The 24,406-nt window shown below is 40.2% G+C and overlaps 1 protein-coding gene across 3 annotated transcripts in view; it reads left to right on the top strand.

Annotated features, from left to right (window-relative positions):
* CEP128 (centrosomal protein 128) overlaps positions 1-24,406 on the top strand; it is a 430,997-nt gene that overhangs the window by 122,346 nt on the left and 284,245 nt on the right. For all 3 annotated transcript variants that reach the window (XM_032801915.2, XM_032801917.2, XM_075065602.1), the window contains exons 14-15: positions 5,630-6,280; positions 10,067-10,231. In XM_032801915.2, coding sequence (XP_032657806.1) covers positions 5,630-6,280; positions 10,067-10,231 — 816 coding nt within the window. The remainder of the gene's footprint in view (positions 1-5,629; positions 6,281-10,066; positions 10,232-24,406) is intronic.

Here is a 24,406-nt window from a genome sequence, read left to right as displayed (position 1 = left end):
TGAGGTAGCAAAATTTGCAGGTGATACAAAACTACTCAAGATAGTTAAGTCCCAGGCAGACTGCAATGAGCTACAAAAGGATCTCTCAAAATTAGGCGATGGGGCAATAAAATGGCAGATGAAATTCAGTGTTGATGAATGCAAAGTAATGCACATTAGAAAACCTAATCCTAACTATACGTATAATATGATTGGGTCTAATTAGCTGTTACTACTCAAGAAAAAGATCTTGGAGTCATTGTGGATAGTTCTCTGAAAATATCCACTCAATGTGCAGTGTCAGTCAAAAAAGCAAACAGAATGTTGGGCATCGTTAAGAGAGGGATAGATAGTAAGACAGAAAATGTCATATTGCCTCTATATATATCAAGCATGTGCACAAGGGGGATCCAGTGGATATAGTGTACTTAGATAGGCCCACATCTTGAATTTGGCATGCAGATATGGTCCCTCCATCTCAAAAAATATATATATATATTGGAATTGGAAAAGGTTCAGGAAAGGGCAACAAAAATGATTAGGGGTATGGAATGGCTTCCATATGAGGAGAGATTAATAAAATTGGGACTTTTAATCTTGGAAAAGAGCTGACTAAGGGGGCATATGATTGAAGTCTATAAAATCGTGTCTGCTGTGGAAAAAGTAGATAAGGAGGTGTTATTTACTCCTTTGTATAATGCAAGAACTAGGGGTCACCAAATGAAATTAATAAGCAGCAGGTTTTAAAGAAACAAAAGGAAATATTTCTTCATACAACACATGGTCAGCCTGTGCAATTCCTTGCCAGAAGATGGTATGAAGGCCAAGACTATAATGGGGTTCAAAAAAGAACTAGATAAGTTCATGGAGGATAGGTCCGTCGATGGCTATTAACCAGGATGGGCATTGATGGTGTCCCTAGCCTTTGTTTGCTAGAAGTTAGAAATGGGCGACAGGGGATAGACTCACTTGATGATTACCTGTTCTGTTCATTCCCTCTGGGGAACCTGGCATTGGCCACTGTTGGAAGACAGGATACTGGACTAGTCTTATCCAGTATGGCTGTTCTTATGACTCCATATTAAGTACTTATACTCTAAGCCTTGCAGTCTTCTTTCTAAATTAGTATGATTTGTTAACAACATCTTAGCTTGTGAAAGCAAAAAACCAAAAAAAACAAAAAACTTTTCACCACTAATATTGTTTTTCCTTTTGCACTTCTGTGCACAGTTTAGATGGGGAAATGGAACTAATCAGTTTCACTTTTTGACTGTTGTAAATTAGGTTATGCTCCAATATTTGAGTTGCTAACACCGCCAAAACATGTTCCCCCCGCCCCCCCCCCAAGTCAGTCTGCATCATTAACATAATACAATATTAAAGCAAGAGGAGAGGCGGAGAATACTTTGAAACTACAGAGGAGTTTTTTAATGAAGCCAGAATGTAACTTAGAGGATGGTTTTGGTAATTGCTTATCTGCTCTGAGGGCTGCCTTGTTCTTTGAAGTTCTGTTTTGTCACCCTTTGTGGTCAACATGTGTGATTCTTCTAGGGAAGATACAAGTCCATATGAGCTGTGGTGCAACTCGCCATGTGCATTACACTCAGCTCTATGTTGTGTCTTTGTCATATGTGAGTGGTACGGTGTGGGCTGTTTCACTGTCTAACTAACACTAGGATCTGCATAAGGCCATACTGAATGAAACTCTGGAGGTGTTGGCTAGTGAGCTTTGGTAGGATCTTACAGCATGTCACAGAATTTTTTCCATTGTTTTTAGTGGAGTTTGAACATCCTTTATTCAAGCAGTTTGGAGAGAGGATTGGATACTCTGTTTCTGAAATAGCTGGTGCTGCTGAACAAGAATGCTCTGAGCAGAGTTAGATGACTCTGATTATAATAGTGGTGTCTGGTCTTCATTGGAGCTCTTACTAGTGGTAGTGATGGTAAGAAATTCTAGGAGTACAGGCTAGAGAGTTATGGCTGAGTACACTAGACCTTCGTTTTATGTCTCATCTAAAAGATAGCAGCATAGCTTCCCTTATTTTGTGGGATTGGTGGCTGATTTAGAAGGAACAGCACTGCCTCTTGAGTCAACAGCACAAATTCTTGCAGCACTTGGGATTTTTGTTGGAGCTCTCTCTTCAAAGTTTTCATCATCATCTCACTCTATGCAATTTCTCAGTGCTGGTGGGATTGCAACCCAAGGAGGGTGTGATTACAGGTTTAGAGTGCTATGATTAATGAAATTTTTATCTTTCAGTAATTGGCTGAAAAATTAGCATTGTAATTGCAATTATAGAGTAATGGAGTTTAAGGGCAGAAGGGACCACGAGATCATCAAGTCTGACCTCTTGTATATCACAGGCCACCCAGCATCCTCATCTTAACCCCCAAACCAAAATTAAACCAAAGTATTACAACTCACAGAAATGTAGACTGTTATGTGCTGGAGGCAGAGAAGAAGAGGGACTGAGGTGCACTAGTGCCCCAGGTCCTCCCAGTGACAGGCAAGTGATTATAAGATACACCCAAATAATTCTGGCGAGTGACCCACAGCTGCACGCTGCAGAAGACGACCAACCCTCCCACCCCCATATGGATATCAGTTAGACCCTGAGCTTGTGAGCAGGAACTAGCCAACCAAGCGCCTGAAACAGAGAATGCTCAGTGCTACCTCAGGGCCCAATATTGGTCTCAGTAAAATGTGTTTTGAATAATAAAAGTAGAAAAAAAAATGTGTAACCTGAAATAATTGAAATGTGATCAAACCACATTTGGTTCATCAGCAAACCACTTTAACAGAATGTTAAGGTTGGATGGGTTCAGCCTAACATTTAAAGTTGAGGAAATGCCAGATCAAAGATTGGACACAGAACTTTAACTCTTTCGTGTTGTATGTGTGCATTACAATACAATCATTAGTATGAACGCTGTGGCAAATGGCCGACACTATTGTGGTGGGTCCTGTGCTTTTCCTTGGTATGGTGGATCAGTGTGCTGCCCCTTGACCTTATTCTTGGGCATTGATGGCTCCACTAGTGCCCTGGCAGGGGAGAAAAGGGGAGCCAGGAAGGGACCCAGGTCTGCCCCCAACTTCAGGTCCCAGTCCCTTTAGCAGGGTTTCTCTTGGTCCTCTGTGCCAGCGGAGTCCCTCTGCTCTGCTTGGGAAAAGTTTCTCTTCCTCTGGTACTCCTTCAAACTACAGTCAGTTCTCCTTGCCTTCTGTCTGACTGAATAGACTTTTTTTATTAGGTCTCTGGCATGGTCTTAACTGGCTCCAGGTGCTCTAATTAACCTGTAGTAACCTCTCCTAAGTCAACAGGGAATAAGGCCCTGATCATCCTGGGGCTTATATAGCTCCCATTGAACACTCTCCTGCTGCCCTTTGGCCTTGCAATATCTCAACACACACACTTTCTCTGTGTTGTACTGTTTGCCCATAACCATAGACACATATATTACATGTGTATTATATTGTGTGTGCTAGAAAGACCTATGAAAGTCTCTTGTATAAATCACAAGGAGTCCTGTGCACTATACAAGATGAAACTTACAAATTTGTAAATACTTTTTAAGCTGTTTTGGAGGTTTTGAAAAATAGTATAAGATGGAGCTTTTGTGCATGGACATATGTCATTAAAGATTGTAATGTAATGTATATAGATGGAGTAAAGATTCTTCATGCAATCTTAACAGGCATTTCCTGGCTGTTTTTTAGTAGTTATTCTGAGAATGCATAAATTTAAAAAATTTCCATAGAGCCAACTTTCCACAGAAGAATAAGGCAACCTTCTCTGAAGAGAGGTATTTCCTGTAAAAATGTCAGCATTTTGTCCAAAATTAAAAAACAAAAAAAAAAAACAAAAAAGACTACCTAAAGTTAGGCTCTGAAATGCATATGTAGGTATCTACATAAATAGCTAGATTTTTCGAAAAAGATAGGCACCTAACAACTCTCACTTACTTCACTTTCCTTGTACTAAAAGCAGCTAAGCCTTTCCAAATGGTCTAAAAAAGCCCTACACCTTTGACCTAGAAAATTTCTGTTCAAAAGCTGAAACTTTCAGAAAATTATGAATGTTTGGAAACACTTTGGCAAACTTGACTATAGCTGTTGCTAGTGCTCCATCAAAGTACTGTACAGGTACTGCAATGCTTGTAGCACCAGTCGTATAAAGGTTTTAAAGCTGCTTTATACATGCTAATCAACAGTTCTGTGAGGAAAGTAGTATTCCAATTTTATAGCTGGAGAAAATTTTGTGACCTGGAAATGCTAAATGAATTGCTTAGGGTGACAAGTCAATTGGAGAATCAAACTACCAGTTCCCCACTGTAACCGTTAGACCAGAATCCTAATGCCATGTCTTGTACAAAATAGCATCATACAGTGTGGTATAGAGAATAGAGCAATGGATTGAGACTCAGGAAACCTGATTTCTGGTCCTGGCTCTGCCGCTCACCTGCTGGGTGACCTTGGGCAAGTCATTAACCTGCATGCTTTAGTGGGGATAATATTTGCCTCCTTTGTAAAATACTGAAATCTATTGAGGAACAGCAATAACTAGGTATTGCAATTCTTATTCACGTTTATAAAGCACAATAGGATAGTGCTTTACTCAAATTTTAAAAGAATTCCCCTATTCTGAGAATCTTAAAAATGTAAAGTAAATCAATGTAGAACATGTAATCTAGACAAAGGAAAACATTAGAGAAAGGAGGAGTGAGGGTTAAAACAAAGATAACATGAGTTGTATAGAAAGTGAATAATGTGTGTTTTGATATTTTAAAATAAAGACCGAGGTAGAGCAAAAGGTGAAGAACAGACAGCATGGGGGTTGAATATATGTTTTAAAAAAAAGGAAGGAAGCTCAGTTACAAGCCCACCAAACTAGTTTTTGTATAAATCAGGGTTTGGCAATCTTTGGCACACGGCTCGCCACGGTAAGCACCCTGGCAGGCTGGTTTCTTTTCCTGCCGCGTCCTCGTGTTTTCGGCCAATCGGGGCTCTCACTGGCCGCGGTTTGCCGCTCCAGGCCAAAGGGGGCTGCGGGAAGTGGCATAGGCTGAGGGATGTGCTGGCTGCCACTTCCCGCCGCCCCCATTGGCCAGGAGTGGCGAACCGCAGCCAGTGGGAGCCACGATTGGCTGAACCCGAGGACGTGGCAGGTAAACAAATTAGCCCGGCCCACCAGGGTGCTTACCCTGGTGAGCCGCTTGCCAAAAGTTGCCGATCACTGGTATAAAAGGATAGATGAACACAATCTTTGTGATGGCAACTCAAATAGTGCTGTAATAAGATTGAATCTTCCTACAGATATTGTATTTAAGGTTGTTTGAATTGGATTTTTGTCTTTTAAGTTTTAAATTTTTCCCATTAAAGATGCATAAAAATGCTAAATGGTATTGGTATGTTTTTATCCTTAAGCTTTCAATTAGTCCCATTAACTCAGTGTAACTAGTTGCATGTTTAAAATTAGCTAAACTCCCAAGTACCTTTGAATCAGGGCCATAATCTGTAAACATTTTCTCTTCTCACAGTATATCGTTTGTTTCTTGCTTCCAAACAGCATAATTTTCACCAAATTTTGATCTAATGAATTTTTAGGGGTTGTGTTTTTGTTTTTTTTTTCCTTTTTTCCATACTTCCTAGGTCCTTAAAGAGAAGGATGACCTGAAGGCTCAGCTTCTCTCTGCTATACATCAAATAGAAAACCTTCGCAAGGAGCTGAGTGATGTGCTTATAAAGAGGGCCCAGCAAGAAGAGGAACTCCATTGTAAGGAGGTGAAGCTCAGTGAAACCAAGTCTCAACAGATAGTTCTTGAGCAAGAGATCAAAGAAGTCCACGATAAAGCAAATACACTGGAGAGTGAGTTGCAAAAGCAGATCCTGGTACAGAACCAGATGAGAAATGAAAAAGAACGTTTAGAGGAAGAGCTTGAAACAGCTAACATGATCAATGAAAAAGATCAGGAAAGATTCTTAGAGATGCAAGAAGATATAAAAAACTTAAGTGCTATTAGGGCAGAGCTGACAAACAGAATAGCAGAGGAAGAAAAAGTCAAGAAAGAGATTCTCAAGAACTTTTCAGACCTTCAAAAACATCAGGAGTCTAAGCAAGAAGAGATGACTACAACTAGCTGGCAGCTGAAGATGGAGAGAGATATTCACCAGCAGGAGCTGGCAGATCTTAGATCAGAGTTGAAGAATGTGAAAACAAAGCATGAGAGAAATGTTCAAGAGCTGATGAAGCTCTTTAGGCAAGAAAAGGATGAAACAGAGAACCACATTAGGAGGCTGAAGGTAACTTTGCTGAATAATTCTGCTGTTGGTTTTTTTTTCTATTAGGTGATGAAGTTAAAAAGCATGAACTTTTAAAGATCTTTTTCGATTTCTGAGCACTGAAGAAAAGATGAAACTAACAATAATGGGGTTTATGCATATTTAGTCTGGTTGAAATGGATTATAGCAAATCAGGGACCGCTTCTCCAGGAAGCCTTTTAAGAAGAATTCTGGAGTTCCAGTAAAGGTAGATGTGACAATAAATGATAACCTAAAACAGAACGTGTTTCAGAAGTATATAGCTTGAAAGATCTGGATGAAGCCCTATTGTGTCCATAGTAGCTTTAAGACAAAAGCCCTCATTAGTACAACAGTAACTTTGGTAAATTAAATTGTTGACTGCGTAGAACAGGGCGTGTAAAGCATTGGAGTTCTAACACTTTGATACTAACCTCTCTGACTACTGTCTTCTGTTACCCCTGCTATACTATGGACATATCGTGTTCCAGAGATGCTGCATTTCTGAAAGTGTGTGTATTGCACAATATCTGAAATAGCATCACAGGTACTCCAGGAACAGTTTCTGAATATGAATCATAGTAGCATGTCGAATTTGCAAAGGTTAGTTTTAATGACTCCTTGTATTTTAAAGCGTTTCCAGAGTGTACAATTTCCGTATCATTTACAGAAAAAACCCCTACCCAATAACTGTACCGTACAAATATTTTATGAAGCAGACTGTTAAATTTATTTAGAAACAAGTTCACATTTTTAGTGCAACTTATTTGCTGCTGACTCCAGGCTATATGATTAAAAAGGAAGAAAACAAAAGCATTTTATATTTAATAAGACTGATCTGAATAAAACCTAAGAGTATTTAAACTGAAATGAATACTCTGAATAGCCTTATTAATTTTCAACATTTGACTGTACATCTATATGATCAGTCATCTATTACATTTTTATTAGTGTAAACTAGTGTAGGATAATAATAGTTTGTATTTATTAATACGCATTTCCATAGTGCTACCAGTGTACACAGTGGTTTACAAAATAGTTTGTAGACAGTAGGCTGTTCTGGGTAAGGGATATGTCTGAAACATGTAGTACATTAAACCTAAACATACTCTTCCCAAACTGAGTATTTTTTTGGTAAAAAAACAAAACTAGGCCTCTTAAATGAATATTCTATCAATGCAACCATAAAAAATCTAGGACATTCCTAGTTAAATCTTCAGCTATCTTTTATAACCTACAACCCTGATTTTGCCTACTTCAAGTAACCTTACCCTCATCAACCTCCTGTAACACACATGGTTCCTTCTTTCTTTATACACGGTGTGCAACTTCTAACTTTAGCTATGTGGAGTAGTTGGAAATGGATGTTTTTTTCTTTGCTTAGAAATTTGAATTGGTGGTTCTTTGAGGTATTTGGTTAACGCTTGCTGTACCAAATTTTGACAGTTATGCTTAAGTGTTGGTTGATATGGAAGGTGTTCAGATATTAGTGATAGATAGCAGTATAAAACCTTAAAATAGGTAGATGACTGTTAATGGAGGGAGCAGAGGGAAGAGGTGTGTGAGTGTTCTAGGTGATAAATTCCTCAGAACGGAGCTCCTGATGACTGTATTCCTTAATTCAGGCAGCTTAAACCCACAGTACAGATATTGTAGTAAGAGGCTTGATATAAGAACCTGAATAGAACAAAAACTTAATTTTTTCATGCTGCCTCTGCAGAATCCAGTTTTACCAGCACCCTTCACATTCTTGCTGTTCCCTCCCATGCTCCTCCGACTTAACCACTGACCTCTTCCTCCTTTCCCACTCCTCCATCCCCTTTGGCTTCCATCGAGCTGTTGTATGGTGTATTAGATAAATGGGGAGTGAGTAGCAGGAGTAGTGCGTAGTAGTTTGTGTGTAGCAGAAGAGGCAGTGGTGCATGGGGAATGTTGTGTGTATATATGAGGGAACCTGGCATGGCGCAGGCCGGAGTGTGTGCGTGTGAGACTTGTGGTTGGGAGGAGCCCACTGTCTCTGCGCTGAAGCATCAGTTCTTGAAGGGCTCCCGTGCTGCAGAAGTAGTAGGCTTTTAGTTCTATTTTAAATAGAAATTGCAATGCTACCTTAATTATGTAGTCACTACTAGTGTCTCCATTCTAAACACAAGTAAACCGAAGCACAGGGATTTAAGTGGCTTGCTCAAAAGTCCCCTGGTGAGTCAATTACACATTCAGAAATAAAGCCCCAGAGTCTTGACTCTGTCCTCAGTTCTTACCCCTCCCGTCCCCCTTCTGCTTTTAAAATAATTATTGTACTTTTAGAATAATAACATGCAGCTTGCATACATGACAGACATTCTCAGTGATAACTACTTAAAGAATATACACAGTGTAATTTACATACACACCATGCAGATATGACTTGTGGCTTTTTCCCCCCTCCTCCACTTACTGTTATGGAGTCGTCTCAGGTCTGATAAGTTGACATCATACCTGCTTTTTCAGTCTCAGAAATGATTGAAAATGTTGATTTTTTTCTTCTCTAGAGTCTTTGTGTCTCCTTTTTTATCTGATACGTCACATTTAGTAGAATGCAGAAAACCAAGTTGATGTTGGCAAGGGATTGTCTCCTTAATTGTCTCCAGCTGTATAAATCTTTAATACACTTGCCATGTAGGGAACATGAGAGGTTGACACCATATTGTGCTTGCACTTAAAATGGAATTGGATTCTTGCTTTCTCTGATGGGATAATTTACTTTTCAAGTTTGTTTTTTGTGTGTCTGAATCCCAGGCTCCATGAAAATATAACTCTCTTCTCCAAGTAGAGTGGCAATATGGAACAAGTGTGGTTTCCTTGTTAGCTCTGTGCATTTTTTGTTTGTTTGTAATGTAGATTTTCTCTGCAGAATTTCTCAGACCCCTCTGTGCCAGTCAAGTTGCTATTATCCTTATTGCATACATCAACTCCACTTATTTCAGGAAGGAGAAGTCTCAATATTTTTACATTAAACGATAACCCATTTTATTCATCTGCCCCACCACAAAAAATCTATGTACCTTAAAGCATTAAAGGGGCTAAAGTTGTGTCTCTCTTTGTACAAGTGTCTCTACTAATAGCTTTCAAATCACAGAATTCTAGAAATTCTAGGTGAAAAAGACCATTAAATCATCTAGTTCATTTCCCTTGAAGCATAGGAGTAATCTGCGTCACTGATCCTGATAACAAAAATAATACATTTTTAGAGTTTTATGCTTCCAATGAATTTCAGTAATGGAATGTTAATTTGTTTAAACATTGAGCTTTTCGTACAGAGCTATCAAGTTGATGAGCGTGGCAGAGTTGCACTACAGAATACACAAGTCGTCCATTTAGCAGTCTCAAAATTATACAGGATCTTGCAAGATCTTACCAAATCCCACAAAGTACACTGCAGGCGTCAGCACTTTTTCTTTAGCTGATTTTGCTGTTACTCTTGTGTCTTGGATAAACTGCATGACAAATCCACTTTGTAGTAGAAAAACCTTCTTTATATTTTAACTGTTATATTGCCAATGATGAAATCATATCATTATGAGTAGAGAAGCATTGCTTAGTGGTCCAGTTTCTATGTAATATATTTATATATTTACAATACTGATGCTTATTTTTAGAAATGTAATCCCAATAAAATTGTAGCAAAGTCTTACTGATTAAATAATGGTATCTTCCCCTAATCTTTTTGCATGGATTTGGGCTATGCAATCTAGGAATTTTCATAAAGAACTTTTATACTGACCATGTCCTCTGTTTTCCCGCTACCATCAGACAGAACTTTTAGATGAGAAAAATGTAGTAAAAGCTCAGCGTCGACAGGTGGAGAAGATGAAAACTGAATGTGATAAGATGACAGAAGAGTTAACCCAGAGTGAACAGGAAAACACAAAACTTAGACGGAAATATGAGCTTGTGAAACAGGAACTGGAGGAGAAGGTAAACAAGCATCCTAATCTTTTTGGGCATCTGATATATAAGGGCCAAAATCCATCCAATTTCAGTACTCTATTTAGATGTTTTAGACTGCCAAATAATATATGTAAGCTTTGGGAAAACATTTGCAGCCATGCCACTTTAGGCTACGATTGTGTTAGATCAAATAAGGTAAATATGGTTGGATGAGATCAGTACTTTCATAGCATACCTCCAAGAGAAGTGTTGGTGATTTCAATAGGGAACTGCCTTCCCTCAGTCAAAATTGTACCAATCCCGGCTTGGTATTAGTGTGCACTATAGCACAGCACAATGATGCTGACAGTACTGTCTTTCAGATATGTTAAAGTGAGGTCCTGATAGTAAGTGGCCATTAAAGATGGCATTCTGCAAGAGTAGAGATATCTGTCCTCACATCCTCCCAGATTCCAGTGTGGGTAACAGCTCTGAGTCTAACTCTTCTGTTGCTTAAAGTGGATAAATTATTATTCTTCACTTTGTCCTTAAATCGTTGTGTAATGCTAAGAAGTCCAGGACAAGTTTAAAGTTTTATAAGTATAAAGTTATCTGAGCACAATAAAAGGAGTTAAAAAGAACACGGTTAAAGTCTTTTCATGCTTGACTATTTAAAGCATGGCAGATAGAATTTTGCCCAACTTTATAAGAAAAGCTCACTTTTGAGTTCAGAAAGAAACATGAGAAATTTCAATTCAAAGGATAACTTTCTTGAAAAGCTGTAAGTGTCTAAAAATGTAGTGGGAGTAACTTCTCAACCATAATGGTAATTTGACCAAATAGAAAAGGTTAGTTTGGGGTAAACGATGTGTTTTTTTTTAAGTGGTTGAGCATCAAGTATTTTTTTCAAAATTACTAAAAACTGATAGTTTCAAGAAACAAGAAATGATAGGCTAAGTCTTAATTGTCTCTCTTAATGCCAATTAAGTGATGTGACTTCCACTATTTTAGACAGACAAAGTGGGTGAGGTAATATCTTTTATTGGATCAGCTTCTGTTGGTGAGAGAGGCGAGCTTTCACAGCGCTCTTCTTCAGGTCATCGGCCTGGTCCACACTACGCCATTAAATCGATTTTAACAGCGTTAAATCGATTTAACGCTGTACCCGTCCACTCTACAGTGCTTTTTAAATCGATTTAAAGGACTCTTTAAATCGATTTCTGTACTCCTCCCCAATGAGAGGAGTAACGCTATAATCGATATTATTATATCGGAATAGTGTTAGTGTGGACGGAAATCGACATTATTGGCCTCCGGGAGGTATCCCACAGTGCACCACTGACCGCTCTGGACGGAAGCAAATCCAGAACTCAAGAGGCACTGGCCAGGTAAACAGAAAAGCTCCACCCCGAAACTTTTGGAATTCAATTTCCCTGTTGGCTACGTGGAGTCTGATCAGCAACAGGGACGCATGCAGAGCTCATCACAACAGGTAACAATGCAATCTCCTGAGAATAGAAAAAGAGCTCCAGCATGGACCTGCAGGTGAGAGGTACTGGATCTTGATCGCTATGACTGGGAGAGGATCAGTGCTACAGAACTCACGTTCGAAAATACTGAAATGAAAAATATTTGAAAAATTCAAAAGCTATGTTGAGAAAGGCCAAAAACAGCAGGGACTCAGTGCCAGTGCAGAGTGAAAGTTTAAGGATCTCAGACAAGTCTACCAAGAAAAACCAAAGCAGCACTATGGGATAGCTACGGAATAGCTACCCACAGTGCACCGCTCCAGAAATCGACGCTAGCATCGGACCATGGACGCACACCGTCGAATTAATGTGCCTAGTGTGGATGCGCACAATCGACGTTTTAATATCTGTTTAATAAAACCTGTTTTAGCTAATTCGAAATTATGCCGTAGTGTGGACGTAGCCATTGGCTCAACACCCTTGTGGTTGTCTTGGCAAGAGCTTCAGCTCATGAATATGCAGTCTGCTAATACATATGCATCAGAGTTCTAATTAGCTTTGTCTTTTGGGGTGGAAAGTTCTCAGCACATCTTTAAAGTTAGAGTTTTTACTCTTTTTTTTACTGAGTTCATTTTCTGATCTCACATTAGTTTCCTCAGGATTTAATAGAACATGAAATTCTTTTTCAAATTAGTTCAAGTGTTTTCCAATATAGAGATCTTCAGCTCTTATAATAGTCTTTTCAGACTTAAGTGATTCTTAAAGGAAATCTTTAACGTAAATGATTTCAGAATGATAGTCATGTTAGTTATCAAAAAAATTCTTCCTTCCTCTTAATGCTCCTTGGAGAGATGGTTCTTGTCTTCTTGAGTTTAGTAAGGAGTTGCTTAAGCACCGCAAGATAACTAATTCCCCAATTAATATGAATATCTTTATACTCAAATGGCTTCTGACATTAGTAAACAGTTATAGCATCAAATGATCTTATTGTATTTGTACAAAGAGCTTTTCACTATTCCCTTAACAATGGGATCATATAAACATCTCAAAATAATCTCGTACCATCTTAAGCATTTGAGGGACAGCAAGGTTTTCACCTTTAAAAGGAAAAATGAATTAGAAGTAACAAAGGTCCTCTTTAAAACATTTTCCAACCTTAAATGTACTCCTTAACATTTGAAGAATATTGACTTCAGAGTGGTTATGAAAGAAACAGTTCCAATAAGAATATTCCTACATTTTTGGGGGTTTAAACTAAGATTTTTCTCTATTAAGGGGGAGGAAGGCCCATTCTGATGACAAGTTTAATTTCTCTGAGAACACATCCTGATTGTTACTTCTCTTCAATAGAGAATAGCCTTAACATTCTTTTAAATTCAGGATTCTGCAAGATATTTATGTCTCTAGTGTGGGGGGAGAGGAAGGCTGCTTTCTTGAGATAAAATCATCTCTATACCAAACAAGCTGCTTGTACAAGGGAAATGGCCTGATTTCTGATATGACAATCTCATTGATTTCTTTGCCTGTAGACCAAATGGTTTCTTGATTTATGACCCACTCTTTATAGCATTTACAAGTTATGATTAGACTCCTAGCAAATGCTCTCTACAAAGCACGAGTCACAATTACTAACAGTGATATACACCTTTCAGAACATAGCATAAAAGAGAATAACATAGAATTTTACAGCAAAATAGCAGTTATAAAGCTGTATTTCAGAGCCTGTGTAAACACTTGTGGACTTTTATGGCTAAGGAGGTGGTATCTTCCTTGACACTACTCTGTCCCTGTTTGACAGAAAGCAGAGATCTCCTAGGAGTTTCCTTAGCTTGAACATTTCATTTAGTGAGAGAACTCACAAAATTACAGTTTTGGTTACTTATCTGATTCTCCAAACATCACAGGTTTCTCCAAATATCATTGTATTTAGGTTGTAATATCTTCAGAGAAGGGATTGCCTACGACCGTGTTTGGACTGTAGGGCCCTATTCTTGGTTGGTCCTTATACACTATCATAATAAAGAAGATAAAAATAATGTATATGAAAGTAATTGTAGATATCTCCTAAAATTCAGTAAAGATGAAGGCAAGTTTGTAATAATCTAAATAAGAATAAATTACAATTTTATTATTAACTATTTTTGCAACAGCATTTAGGTTTACACCTACATTAGCATGTAGACTTGTGTTCAGTTTAGGAAATTGTAGCTGATGTTTTTAAGAGTCAGAAAAGGCTTCAAATTATGCTAAAGAAACTTATCTTGAATCACTTTTGGCCTTCTTTTATATTTGTATCTTTCATTTGGGGTTTTGGCTCTGTATCATGTCCCACATTTGAGCTGTCGAAGGTTAAAAGTGTACTGAAGGTTAAAGTACTAACAGCAAAAATCTGAAGAGGACATAGGAGAAAGCAGCCTTTAAAAATAAGGCTCCAATCCTGCAATGCATTCTCCTATGTGCTTAAGTATATGAAGAGTCCATTTTGACCATGTCACCCCTCCTTTTGCATCCTTCCACTGGGTCCTTGTTCTCTAGCATATCAAACTTAATCTACTTGTCTTCACTTTCAAGGCCCTTCATGATCTATCCACACTCCACTTCTTATCTCCCATTCAGTATCAAAAAGTCAACTCCTATCTCCAGTCAGCCCTTGATGCCAGCTGCCCACTTGCTAAATTTTCAAACAAGTACTTTCAGGCTTTCTCCCATATTGCCCCTCATGCTGGGGAGAAGCTCTTTGTAAACCTCCATAAAACTAACTCCTCCTCCTCCTCCCGATTCCTCCTTAAAACTCTTGTTTGTCAAGAAAACAAAAAAAACTTGACAGTGGTTCGATTGGTGGTGTGATGAGACCACAGACTATCCTGTTGACCAATGTTGTCTCCTTGTTTCTTGTGCTTTCCCATCTGTCTGTCTGTGTCCATCTGTTGTCTTATATTTAGATTGTAAGATCTTCAGAATGGGAACTTTTTTTTCTATCTTTTTCTTAATTTTTTTTTTACTGCATCTAATATAATGGGGTCCAGAGCCAAGACTGAGGCCCTTAATCACAATCCTAGTACACATAATAAAAGTCAGTGTTGTGTTTAGATTTCTATAACTAATAAAATTGATTATTTAATTTTTAACCTTTTTTTGTTATCTGGATAAAATTTTATATAGCAGTTGAATATGGAAACAAAATGCATTGTTTCAGCAGCTATTTTATCACTTTATTCTGTTGCTGATTTTCAAGTTAACATCAAAGGGTACAGCGGCATTGTTAAAAGTACCCCATGGCAGTGAATCTCAGAGCTTGGATCAACTGACTCAGGCTTTCACTGCGGGGCTGAAAATAGCAGTGTGGGTGTTCCTTCTTGGGCTGGAGTATGGGCTCTCAGACCATTCCCCTACACTGGGTCTCTAGTCTGCTGAGCTTCTTGGCCAGGGCTTCTGTGACAACTTAGCAACTCTCCATCTTACATCCCAACTTAGCAACTCTTCATCTTACTCCCTGGATGCTCCATACTTAACTCCTCTGGAGACAGAGTGTTTTGGGAATGTACAAAAGTCTCCTGACTAGCAGAAAGCCACCTATTAGAAGCACTTACCTGTTGAAGTAGAAACAGTTCTCCTTATGGTCAAAACAGAGGGATGTTTTGCCATTCCGGGCCTCTATCCAGCATGTTTTGGACTACTTGTTCCACCTGAAACAGCAAAATCTATTGATTAGCTCAATCAGTGTTCATCTAGCAGCTATCTCTGCTTTCCACCCACCAGTTGTGGGTTGTTGAGTATTTTCTAATCTGGTATGAGTCAGATTCTTAAAAGGTCTGGACAGATTATATCCCCATGTCATGTATTCCCATTCCTTCCTGAGACTTAAATGTAGTGATAGCAGGATTCCTGGGACCACCTTTAGAACTGATGGCCACCATATTGTGTAAACTTTTCCTGATCAAGGAAGTAAGGGATTCATAATTCTGGGCAATATTACAAAGCATAATGAGATCTGGTCCTGTGCAAGTGTTCTTGATTCAGCTCTTTTAATCTGAGTTCTGACCTGCTGCATCCCTTGTTGTTCCAGTTTTAGGCTACACAGTGTATGTCTCCAGTTAAATGCCTGCAGCTGGCCCATGTCAGCAGACTCAGGCTTGCAGGGCTCAGGCTGTGGGACTATAAACTGCAGTGTAGACATCCAGGCTTGGGCTGGAGCCCAGGCTCTGAGACCTCTCCCCACCTCATGAGGTTCCAGAGCTCTACACTGTAGTATTATAGCTCTACAGCCTGAGCCTGACTCAGATGACACAGGCCAGTGTGTGGCTTCTCGATATGGATATTTAAATTTCATTGCTGGGTTCTATATCAAGAGCTGAAGATTAGAATCAAGACATGTTGAAAGATTGATATGGAGAGAACTACTAGTCCTGCAGATTTTCATCACTGATCATCATCTTATGATGATGACATTAAAAAAATAACTTGTTCTCTAGTCTTTGAAAAGGTGTTAGGGAGCTGTAGACTTTTTCAGAGGTTTCTTATGTACTACTATGACTTGAAGACACTGTGAGAGGCAGGGCAGGTGAGGTAGTAGCTTTTATTAGACCAATGTCTGTTGATGAGAGAGAGAACCTTTTGAGCTTATACAGAGCTCTTCAAGTTTTTTTTGACAAGCTCTGTTTAAGTTTGAAAGCTTGTGTCTCATCAACAGAAGTTGGTTCAACTTCTACCTTAGATCTTTATATCTTTAATATACCTAACCTCTGCCTTATATCTTTAATATGCTGCAACCAACATAGCTACAACAGTATTGCATTGAATACACAGTGTTCATTTCTATCGATTTACTCTTCAGCAACAAAAGACGACCCATCCTAAGTTCTGAGTGTCCTTGACCATCTTTAAAAATGTAGCACGTAAGTAATAGAATCCCTCAACTGCTTCAGACCACAATATACCAATCATAGCAAAAATATACAAACCATAAACCCTCAACCAAACACCCATGATAGTTACATCTCACTACCCCGGCTCACTAGTCTCCCAGTCTTCATGAGCCAAGAAGAAAAGATGGGCCTTGAAGTGCTCCCTGAAATCTAATTAACTTTGGTTGTTCTGGGCCAAAGGAGGGAAGGAATTCTCAAGATCTGAGGATCTAACAGAGAATGCTGTGCCAGAGTTACCAGCAGAACTCCAGCTCACGCTCCCTTGTGGAGTACAAACATATCAGTATCTCATGGGGAGCAAGGTGATCTCTGAAGTAAGTAAAGCCCTAAGTGGCCTGGGACCAAAGTTAAACACAACCAGGAAACCAGTAGGTAGCCACTGCAGCTCCAGGATCACAGGTGTCGTGTGCTCAAAACAAAATAAAAACAAAAACAGTGTTTGAAGAAACTACATTTAACAGACATTGCCAAATTTTACACTAGCTTCAGTTTCTGGGTGGACATAAGATTAAACTATAAACCAACTTACTGGATTCTTTGTGGTTGTGTACAACTTTTTCCTCCTCAAAGAATCTGGTTGTTTTCTCTTTTGGTGTGTCTGAATGATATTGAATGGAAAGCAGGACATATTTATCTTCCTGTTCTGCTATTTCTCTGTTGAACTGGCATTATAAATCCAGAAGTACTCCCTGACCACCTCCAACAACAGTTTTAATGTTTAGTTTGTGCATGTATACTATTAGGTATTCCCGTGCGCTCAGACTGTTTTAACATTTTATCACTATTCTTTTGTAAGTCTATGAAGTTTTTCCTGTACCTTCCAGAGTTCTTTTTCAAACACATAATTGTCAGACTTCAGCTTCTGAAGTCTTTTATTACATTGTCTTCTAATTTCTTCCATTTGGCTTCCAATTTTCTCTTCACACCATCATGGTTTTTTAATGTATTCTTCAGCACACAAATATATCCCAATCAATGCCATTGGTATACCATGAGAGAGATTTCTCTCCTTGTTCTTATTCCAGGACACTGTATCTTCAAAGAGAGATTTCATTGCACAGATGGTGATGGAATTTATCTTGAACAGTGCCAAGTACATTAAATTAATATTATGTTCTAATGGCAAAATTGTAAATGGAAGACTTTGCTCCTCATTTTTATGACATAAAAGTTAATCTCATATATTAAAATTCACAAAAAAAGTTAAAGGGGAAAAAAGTAGCATCCCACAGGAAATTACTTAGGATTTCAAATAGTCTCCAGCCCATTATGCAACTAAAAGGATGCTAAAACCATTGGCTTACAAGTCTCGTATCTTATTGTTTCATGCGAGTAACTTTCAAATCTTGTTATGGCAAGGTTTGTTTGGACTGCAAATGTTAATGACAGGCACAACTCTGTTGCCACATGGACATAATTAAGAAAGAAAGAAAGAAAAAGAAAACATGAGAACTCTAAATTGACTTTTACCAATCCAAAAGATTTCCCAGGGGAAAAAAGTTGATTTTTATCCTTACTGCTGTGTTCTTTGGATCAAATCTGGCCAGCTGTTCAGGATTGTTAATCCTTTTATGATGTTAAAAAAATATCAGTGTGTCAAATGTCCTTTTCTGTGTACAGGACATTCACTTCACTACAGCATCACAATCGAGTTCACTGTGATCAAGAGCTGTCTAACTCTTGTTAGACGAATTTTACCATAGTCTAGTTAAAACTGTAGGAATGAAAAGTTCACTAGCAATTCCCCCCTCCACCCCCACCCCCACTAAGTACATGAAGACAAAGGTCTTTGGGCTTTTTTCCTTTGGGTGTGACTGTACTGCTTGTCTCTTTCACACAGTTCTGTACAGACAAAACAGCATGTAAAAGCAATGAGCAAATGTTACCACAAATGTATTTGTCTGGAATCAATTTTAGGTCATCTTTTCCATCCTGCATTAGCTTCTTCTACAAATTTTTAACATTGTCCAATATGTGATAATTACAAATCTCTAAACTTCCATTTTGAGTAAGGGTGATAAATGCTATGGAATTCCTCTGTCTTAATTTAGGCTCACGCACTCATCTTTATAGACAATGTGATACAGCAGGTCCAGGGAGCAGTGACAGTGGTCGAGGGGAAATATATAGGCCCTGGGCTAATTAAGGCATGGTTCCCTGTAGACTAGGGAGGGTTACTATATGTTAATTGGAGCACCTGTAGTCAATTGAGGCCCTACCAGGAACCTAATACAGCCCCCTGCTTCAGGCAGACAGGGTGTGCCAGGAAGGACAGAGGACTGGAGTTTGGAGGTGTGTTGCTGATAATTGAAAGACCAGAGAACTGGAGGAAGGGAGACCCTGTTCCAGCAGGGCAAGGAGACTCCTTCCCCCAGCGTCAAGGAACAAGGGTAACCATACCCAAGTGGGAAGAGGATAAGAAACTCGCAGTGGTGGAGAGGAGCTGGGGCTCAGAGTGAGGAGCAAACCTAGAACCCTTCCCTGCTTCCCTCCTCTGCCACCTTCCCAGACCACTAGCGGGGCCCTTGGTGCCCCAAGAGCAGGAGCAAGGGGGTGTGTCCTAGCCCCCCCACCAAGAAAAGCATAGGACGCACCATATGAACATTGGTCATTTTGCCACAACAAATAAATAAGCTTTTTGAAAAATTGATTTGTGGAGTTAAAGTTAATGGAGAAGCTCTCATTTTCCCATATAATCCTTCACTTTACTTTCATTTGCTTGAATGTGCTGCGGCTTTAGTTCTGCGTTCTCATTTCTGAAGCTGGTTCTTGGAATCTTAACTTCTCATTGTGGACAATTTTCCATTCAGCTCATGTGTCTTAATACGTATCTCTTTAATAATAACAACATATTGGGGAGGGGAATCTAGATTATTTCTAGACTGCTGCATTCCCTTTCTCCTCGTTAGACTGTCATTTTACTTTATAAAATGTTTAAATGTTTCAAACCAATAATAAATCTCATGAATTCTAGACAAAATTTACATAGGAAAATATACTTATTTGAAGTATTTATAGAATGAAAAACTTTTCTTTTGGGACAATTACATGGTTTTTTTGTTCTTCTCATTGGTGGTATTGTTACTTAAGTGTCCAAATAGCTTTCTTGGGGTCAAACTGAACACAGAGGACATATGGCTCCACCTCTAGAACACAGAGGACGTATGGCCCCATCTCAATCGAAAAAGACAAATGGCTGTCAACAATTAGGACATGTCAGTACCAGGCAATGCATAATGGGGTTTCATCACACAGCTGTTCATCTCTTTTAATTTTATTTAAATAATCACACTTCCGTAGGTGATAAATTAATACCAATAGATTTTATGGAAGAAGTCTGTTTTGAGCTGAGATTTGAAAGAGATGGGTTTACTGACTTGCCACCTAGGAAGAGACTGGAGATCTATTTGATTAGTCTAATGCAGGGGTCTCAAAGTCCTGGCCTGTGGGCGATCTGCGGCCTGAGAACCTCCCTCTAGAGGAGAGGCCCAGGCAGCCAGGCTGTTGGCTCTGTCTGCTGCATGCGCCACCCCTCGCAGCTCCCATTGGCTTGGGGAGAGGGACAGAGATACCATCACTTGTTGCCGGGCAGAATCAGCCATGGAGGCAGAGTCACTTTTTTCCACAATGAATCTAAACAAGTCAAAATACCGAACACAACTATCTGATGCACACCTTGCTGCAATCCTGAAGGTTTCAACTGCTCAGTCACTGAGGCCAAACATCAACAAACTGACAGAACTGAAGCACTGCCAGGTGTCTGGCAAATACTAAAAACTCTCTTGCGGGTGAGGAATTGTATAAAGTTGTATAACAGTTTTATTATTTCTAAGAAATTCAAAATAAAAAATACAATATAAATGTTTTCTTTTCCGAACACCGTCTTCAGTGACATTATTGGCCCGCTGAGAGGATTTGAGAACTAGCACTGGCCCTGCGGTAAATTGAGTTTGAGACCCCTGGTCTAATGTATCCATTTTCCCTGTCAGAATAGTATCTGTGTGCCTTAGTTCTGTGCATAAGGGACAGTGTGGAAAAAGTAATGGAAATGTCAGTGGGAGAGAGTTAAAGGAAGTTGTTAGGTGTGGACTGTAGGCAGAGTGAGGGGCAGGTAGTAGGGAGAAATTAGAGCAGAGATGTAGTCTAGAGCAGAGCTGCACAGTGCCTTGAGAATGGGAACCAGGATCTTAAACATGATATGGAAGGGAAAAGGGGAGTCAGCGGAGGGTTTGAAAAGGAGACAGGAGAGATAACAGGTTCACAGTGGATTTGCAGAAGACTTCCATGGATTTTGGACAGACTATAGAGAAGCAGGATGGGAATTGGAGTGGTTAGAAGAGGGGAAGGTTGAAGTAATCTAGTCTAGAAGAGAGGTGAGCAGATAAAAGTTACTGCCGTTAACTAGCAAAATGTAAAATTTATTGAGATGTGAATTTTCAGTTTCAGAAATTGCTGTGCAACAGAAATCAGTGGGTATAAATGAGAACAGTTAATATTTTCATTTGGTAAATGGATTTAAAGTAATTATGAAAACTTCAGCTCAGGCCTTAAATCATGCAATCAAAAATTAACGAATCCATACATTTATTTTAAATTTGCATTTAGCTTTGAAGCGTGAATGCATATCTCCAACAGATTCTTGCCAATATATGTGCTATTTTTGCTTTTCACTAGTAATTCTTCTTTGGACAAAACCTGCCACCAAACTTTCTCAGCAAAATGGGGATACACATCAAGCAGAGGAGGGGGGGCAACAAAGAACCATTTTTTTTGTTTGTGAATGCTTATGAAATTAATGAAAGTATGGCAAAATTGGCTAGAGTACAAGCACTGCACAGGCTAGTACTCTGTGGGATTCCCTAAATAGCTTTAATGTTTATTGCAGCAGAGAATCTTGTGGCACCTTATAGACTAACAGACGTTTTGGATCATGAGCTTTCGTGGGTGAATACCCACTTCGTCAGATGAATGTAGTGGAAATTTCCAGGGGCAGGTGTATATATGCTAGCAAGCAAGCTAGAGATAACGAGGTTAGTTCAATCAGCGAGGATGAGGCCCTGTTCTAGCAGTTGACGAGGTTAGTTCATCACGAGATGAGGCCCGTTATCTAGCGTTGAGGTGTGAAAACAAGGAGAGGAGAATACTTGTGGTCTGTAGGTTGCAAGCATGTTCACGAGTGTTTGTTCAACCTGAGCTGAATGGTGTCAAATATTTATAGATGAATTGAGAAGCTCAGCTAGTTTTCTTTTTGATGAAGTTGGTCCTGAGTTCTTTGCTGCAGGATGGCCACCTTAAGGTTCTGCTTATAGGTGGCCGGTACTTAGGACAGGTCTTGTGGAGGTTTGCGTTGGCTCCCTCAACAGATTTTGTATTTGCCTACTCCAGATTCTGATTTGTGTCCATTTAATCCTTTTCCGTAGAGACGTGCTCCAGTTTGGCGATTGTAACATAGCAGAGCGGGCATGCTGGCATATGATGCAGTCAGATACAATTGCGTGGACGTGCAGTGGTTGATGACCGTGTGGATGGTGTGGCTGACTGGTTAGGTCCTGTGATGGTGTCGCCAGTGAAGATATGTGGGCAGAGCTGGCATCGAGATTTGTGCATGGATTGGGTCCTGAGCTAGAGCTTACTATGTGTGGTGTGCAGTTGCTGGGTGAGAATACGTTTCAGGTTGGCAAGGTTGTCTGTGGGCAAGGATTGGCCTGCCACCCAAGGCCTGTGAAAGTGTGGGATCAATTGTCCAGGTGGGTTTGTAGATCCCTGATGATGCGTTGGAGGGGTTTTAGTGGGGATGTATGTGATGGCCAGTTGGAGTCCTGTTTGGTTTTCTTTCTTGGATTTGCTCTTGCAGTAGGAGGCTTCTGGGTACAGTTAATAAACGTCTGCCCTTGTTGATCTGTTTCCTTATTTCCTTGTGCAGGTATGTAGTTTTTGGAAGTGCTTGGTGGAGATTTTGTAAGTGGTTGGTCTCTGTCTGAGGGGTTAGAGCAGATGCGCGGTTGTACCTCAGTGCTTGGCCTGTAGACAATGGATCGTGTGGTTGCCCGGCATTGGAAGCTGGAGGCATGAAGGTAGGCATAGGGGCGGGTAGGTTTTTCGATATAGGCGTGGTGTTAATGTGACGCATCATTATTTGCAAACCGTGGTATCTAGAAAGTGGACCTCCGTGTAGATTTGGTTCCAGGCTGAGGTGATGGTGGGGTGGAAAGCTGTTGAAATCTGGTGGTGAGATTTTTCTAAGAGTCTCCTTCCATGGGTCCAGATGATGAAGATGGTATCAATGTAGCGTAGGTAGGGAAAGGGGGCGTGAGTGGAACGAGAGCTGAGGAAGGCCGTTGTTCCAGGTCAGCATAAAAAATATTGGCATTTTGGGGCGCATGCGGGTGCCCGTGAGCTGTGCCACTGATCTGGAGATATATATTGGTCATCAAATTTGAAATGTTTGTGTGGCGTATAAAGGCACAGAGCTCAGCAGCCAGTTGTGCTTGGGCATTTTTTTCATCTAGGGATATCGTTCCGACAAGTTTGTATTCCGTCGGCCGTGTGGGATGTTTTGTAGAGAGCCCTCAAACATCCATGGTGGCTAGGATGGTGTTTTCTGGGAGGTGACAAATGCATTGTAGTTTCCTCAGGAAATCAGTGGTGTTACGGAGATAGCTGGGAGTGCTGGTGGCATTGGGTTGAGTAGAGAGCACATATCCAGACGTCCTTCAGTGAGAATGCCAATGCCCGAGATGATGGGGCTGTCCAGATTTCGGGTTTGCGGATCTTGGGAGTAGACAGTAATAGCCGGTTGGGGCTCTAGGGTATGTTGATTTGTTGGTGTAGTGTATGGGAGTGTTGAGTAGATGGTGCAGTTTCTAGTGTATACCTCAGTGCGTAGGGAAAGTGGCCCTGTAAGAATTGTTTAGAGAGTTGTCTGGCAGCCTCCTTTTGGTAGTACAGACCTGTTCATGATGACAACAGCCCTCCTTTATCAGCCTCTTTTATGATATGTCAGGGTGGTTCTGAGGCTGCGGAGGCACTGCGTTCTGCACTGACTTAGGTCTATGAGGGCAAAGCGATGCTTGTTTTCCACGTCTCTGCTGTGCCCGTCGGCGGAAGCATTCATGTATAGGTCCAGACTATCATTTCGCCGCTCAGAGGAGTCCATGTGGAGTTCTTTCTGCTTGTGCTGTTGGTGGGGAGGGTAACCATTGTATCAGTAGCACTGTCAGTGTTGTCCTGGACGTATCTTTGAGTCGCAGACATGCGAAGTAGGCTTCCAGATCGCCACAGAACTGTATCATGTTGGTGGGGTGGCGGGGCAGAAAGAGAGTCCCCGAGCTAGACAGACTTTTTCGTTTACCACCGCACCATAGTAGCTCTAGCTCAGGACCATCCATGCAACTAATCCCGATGGCCAACTCTGCCCACATATCTACACTGCGAACACATCACGGACCTAAACCAGATCGCCACACCATTCCACCGGTTCATTCCCTGCACGTCCACCAATGTAATCTACGCCATCATTGCCAGCAATGCCCTCTGCTATGTACATCGCCAAACTGGACAGGTCTCACGGAAAAGGATAAATGGACACAAATCAGATCATCAGGAATGGCCAATATACAAAAACCGTAGCGAAGACACTCAACCTCCCGCCAACTATAGCAACCTTAAGTGGCCATCCTGCAGCAAAAGAACTTCAGGACCAGAACTTCAAAGAGAAACTGCTGAGCTTCATATTCATCTAAATTGACAACCATCAGCTCAGGGTGAACAAAGACTGTGATGGCTTGCCACTACAGAACCAGTTTTCCCTCCCTTGGTTTTTTCACACT

The sequence above is a fragment of the Chelonoidis abingdonii genome, chromosome 4 (genome assembly GCF_003597395.2).
Source record: "Chelonoidis abingdonii isolate Lonesome George chromosome 4, CheloAbing_2.0, whole genome shotgun sequence".
NCBI classification, from domain to species: domain Eukaryota; kingdom Metazoa; phylum Chordata; order Testudines; family Testudinidae; genus Chelonoidis; species Chelonoidis abingdonii.
The sequence above is the reverse complement of the archived record's forward strand: the minus strand, read 5'-3'. Positions and strand labels throughout refer to the sequence as shown.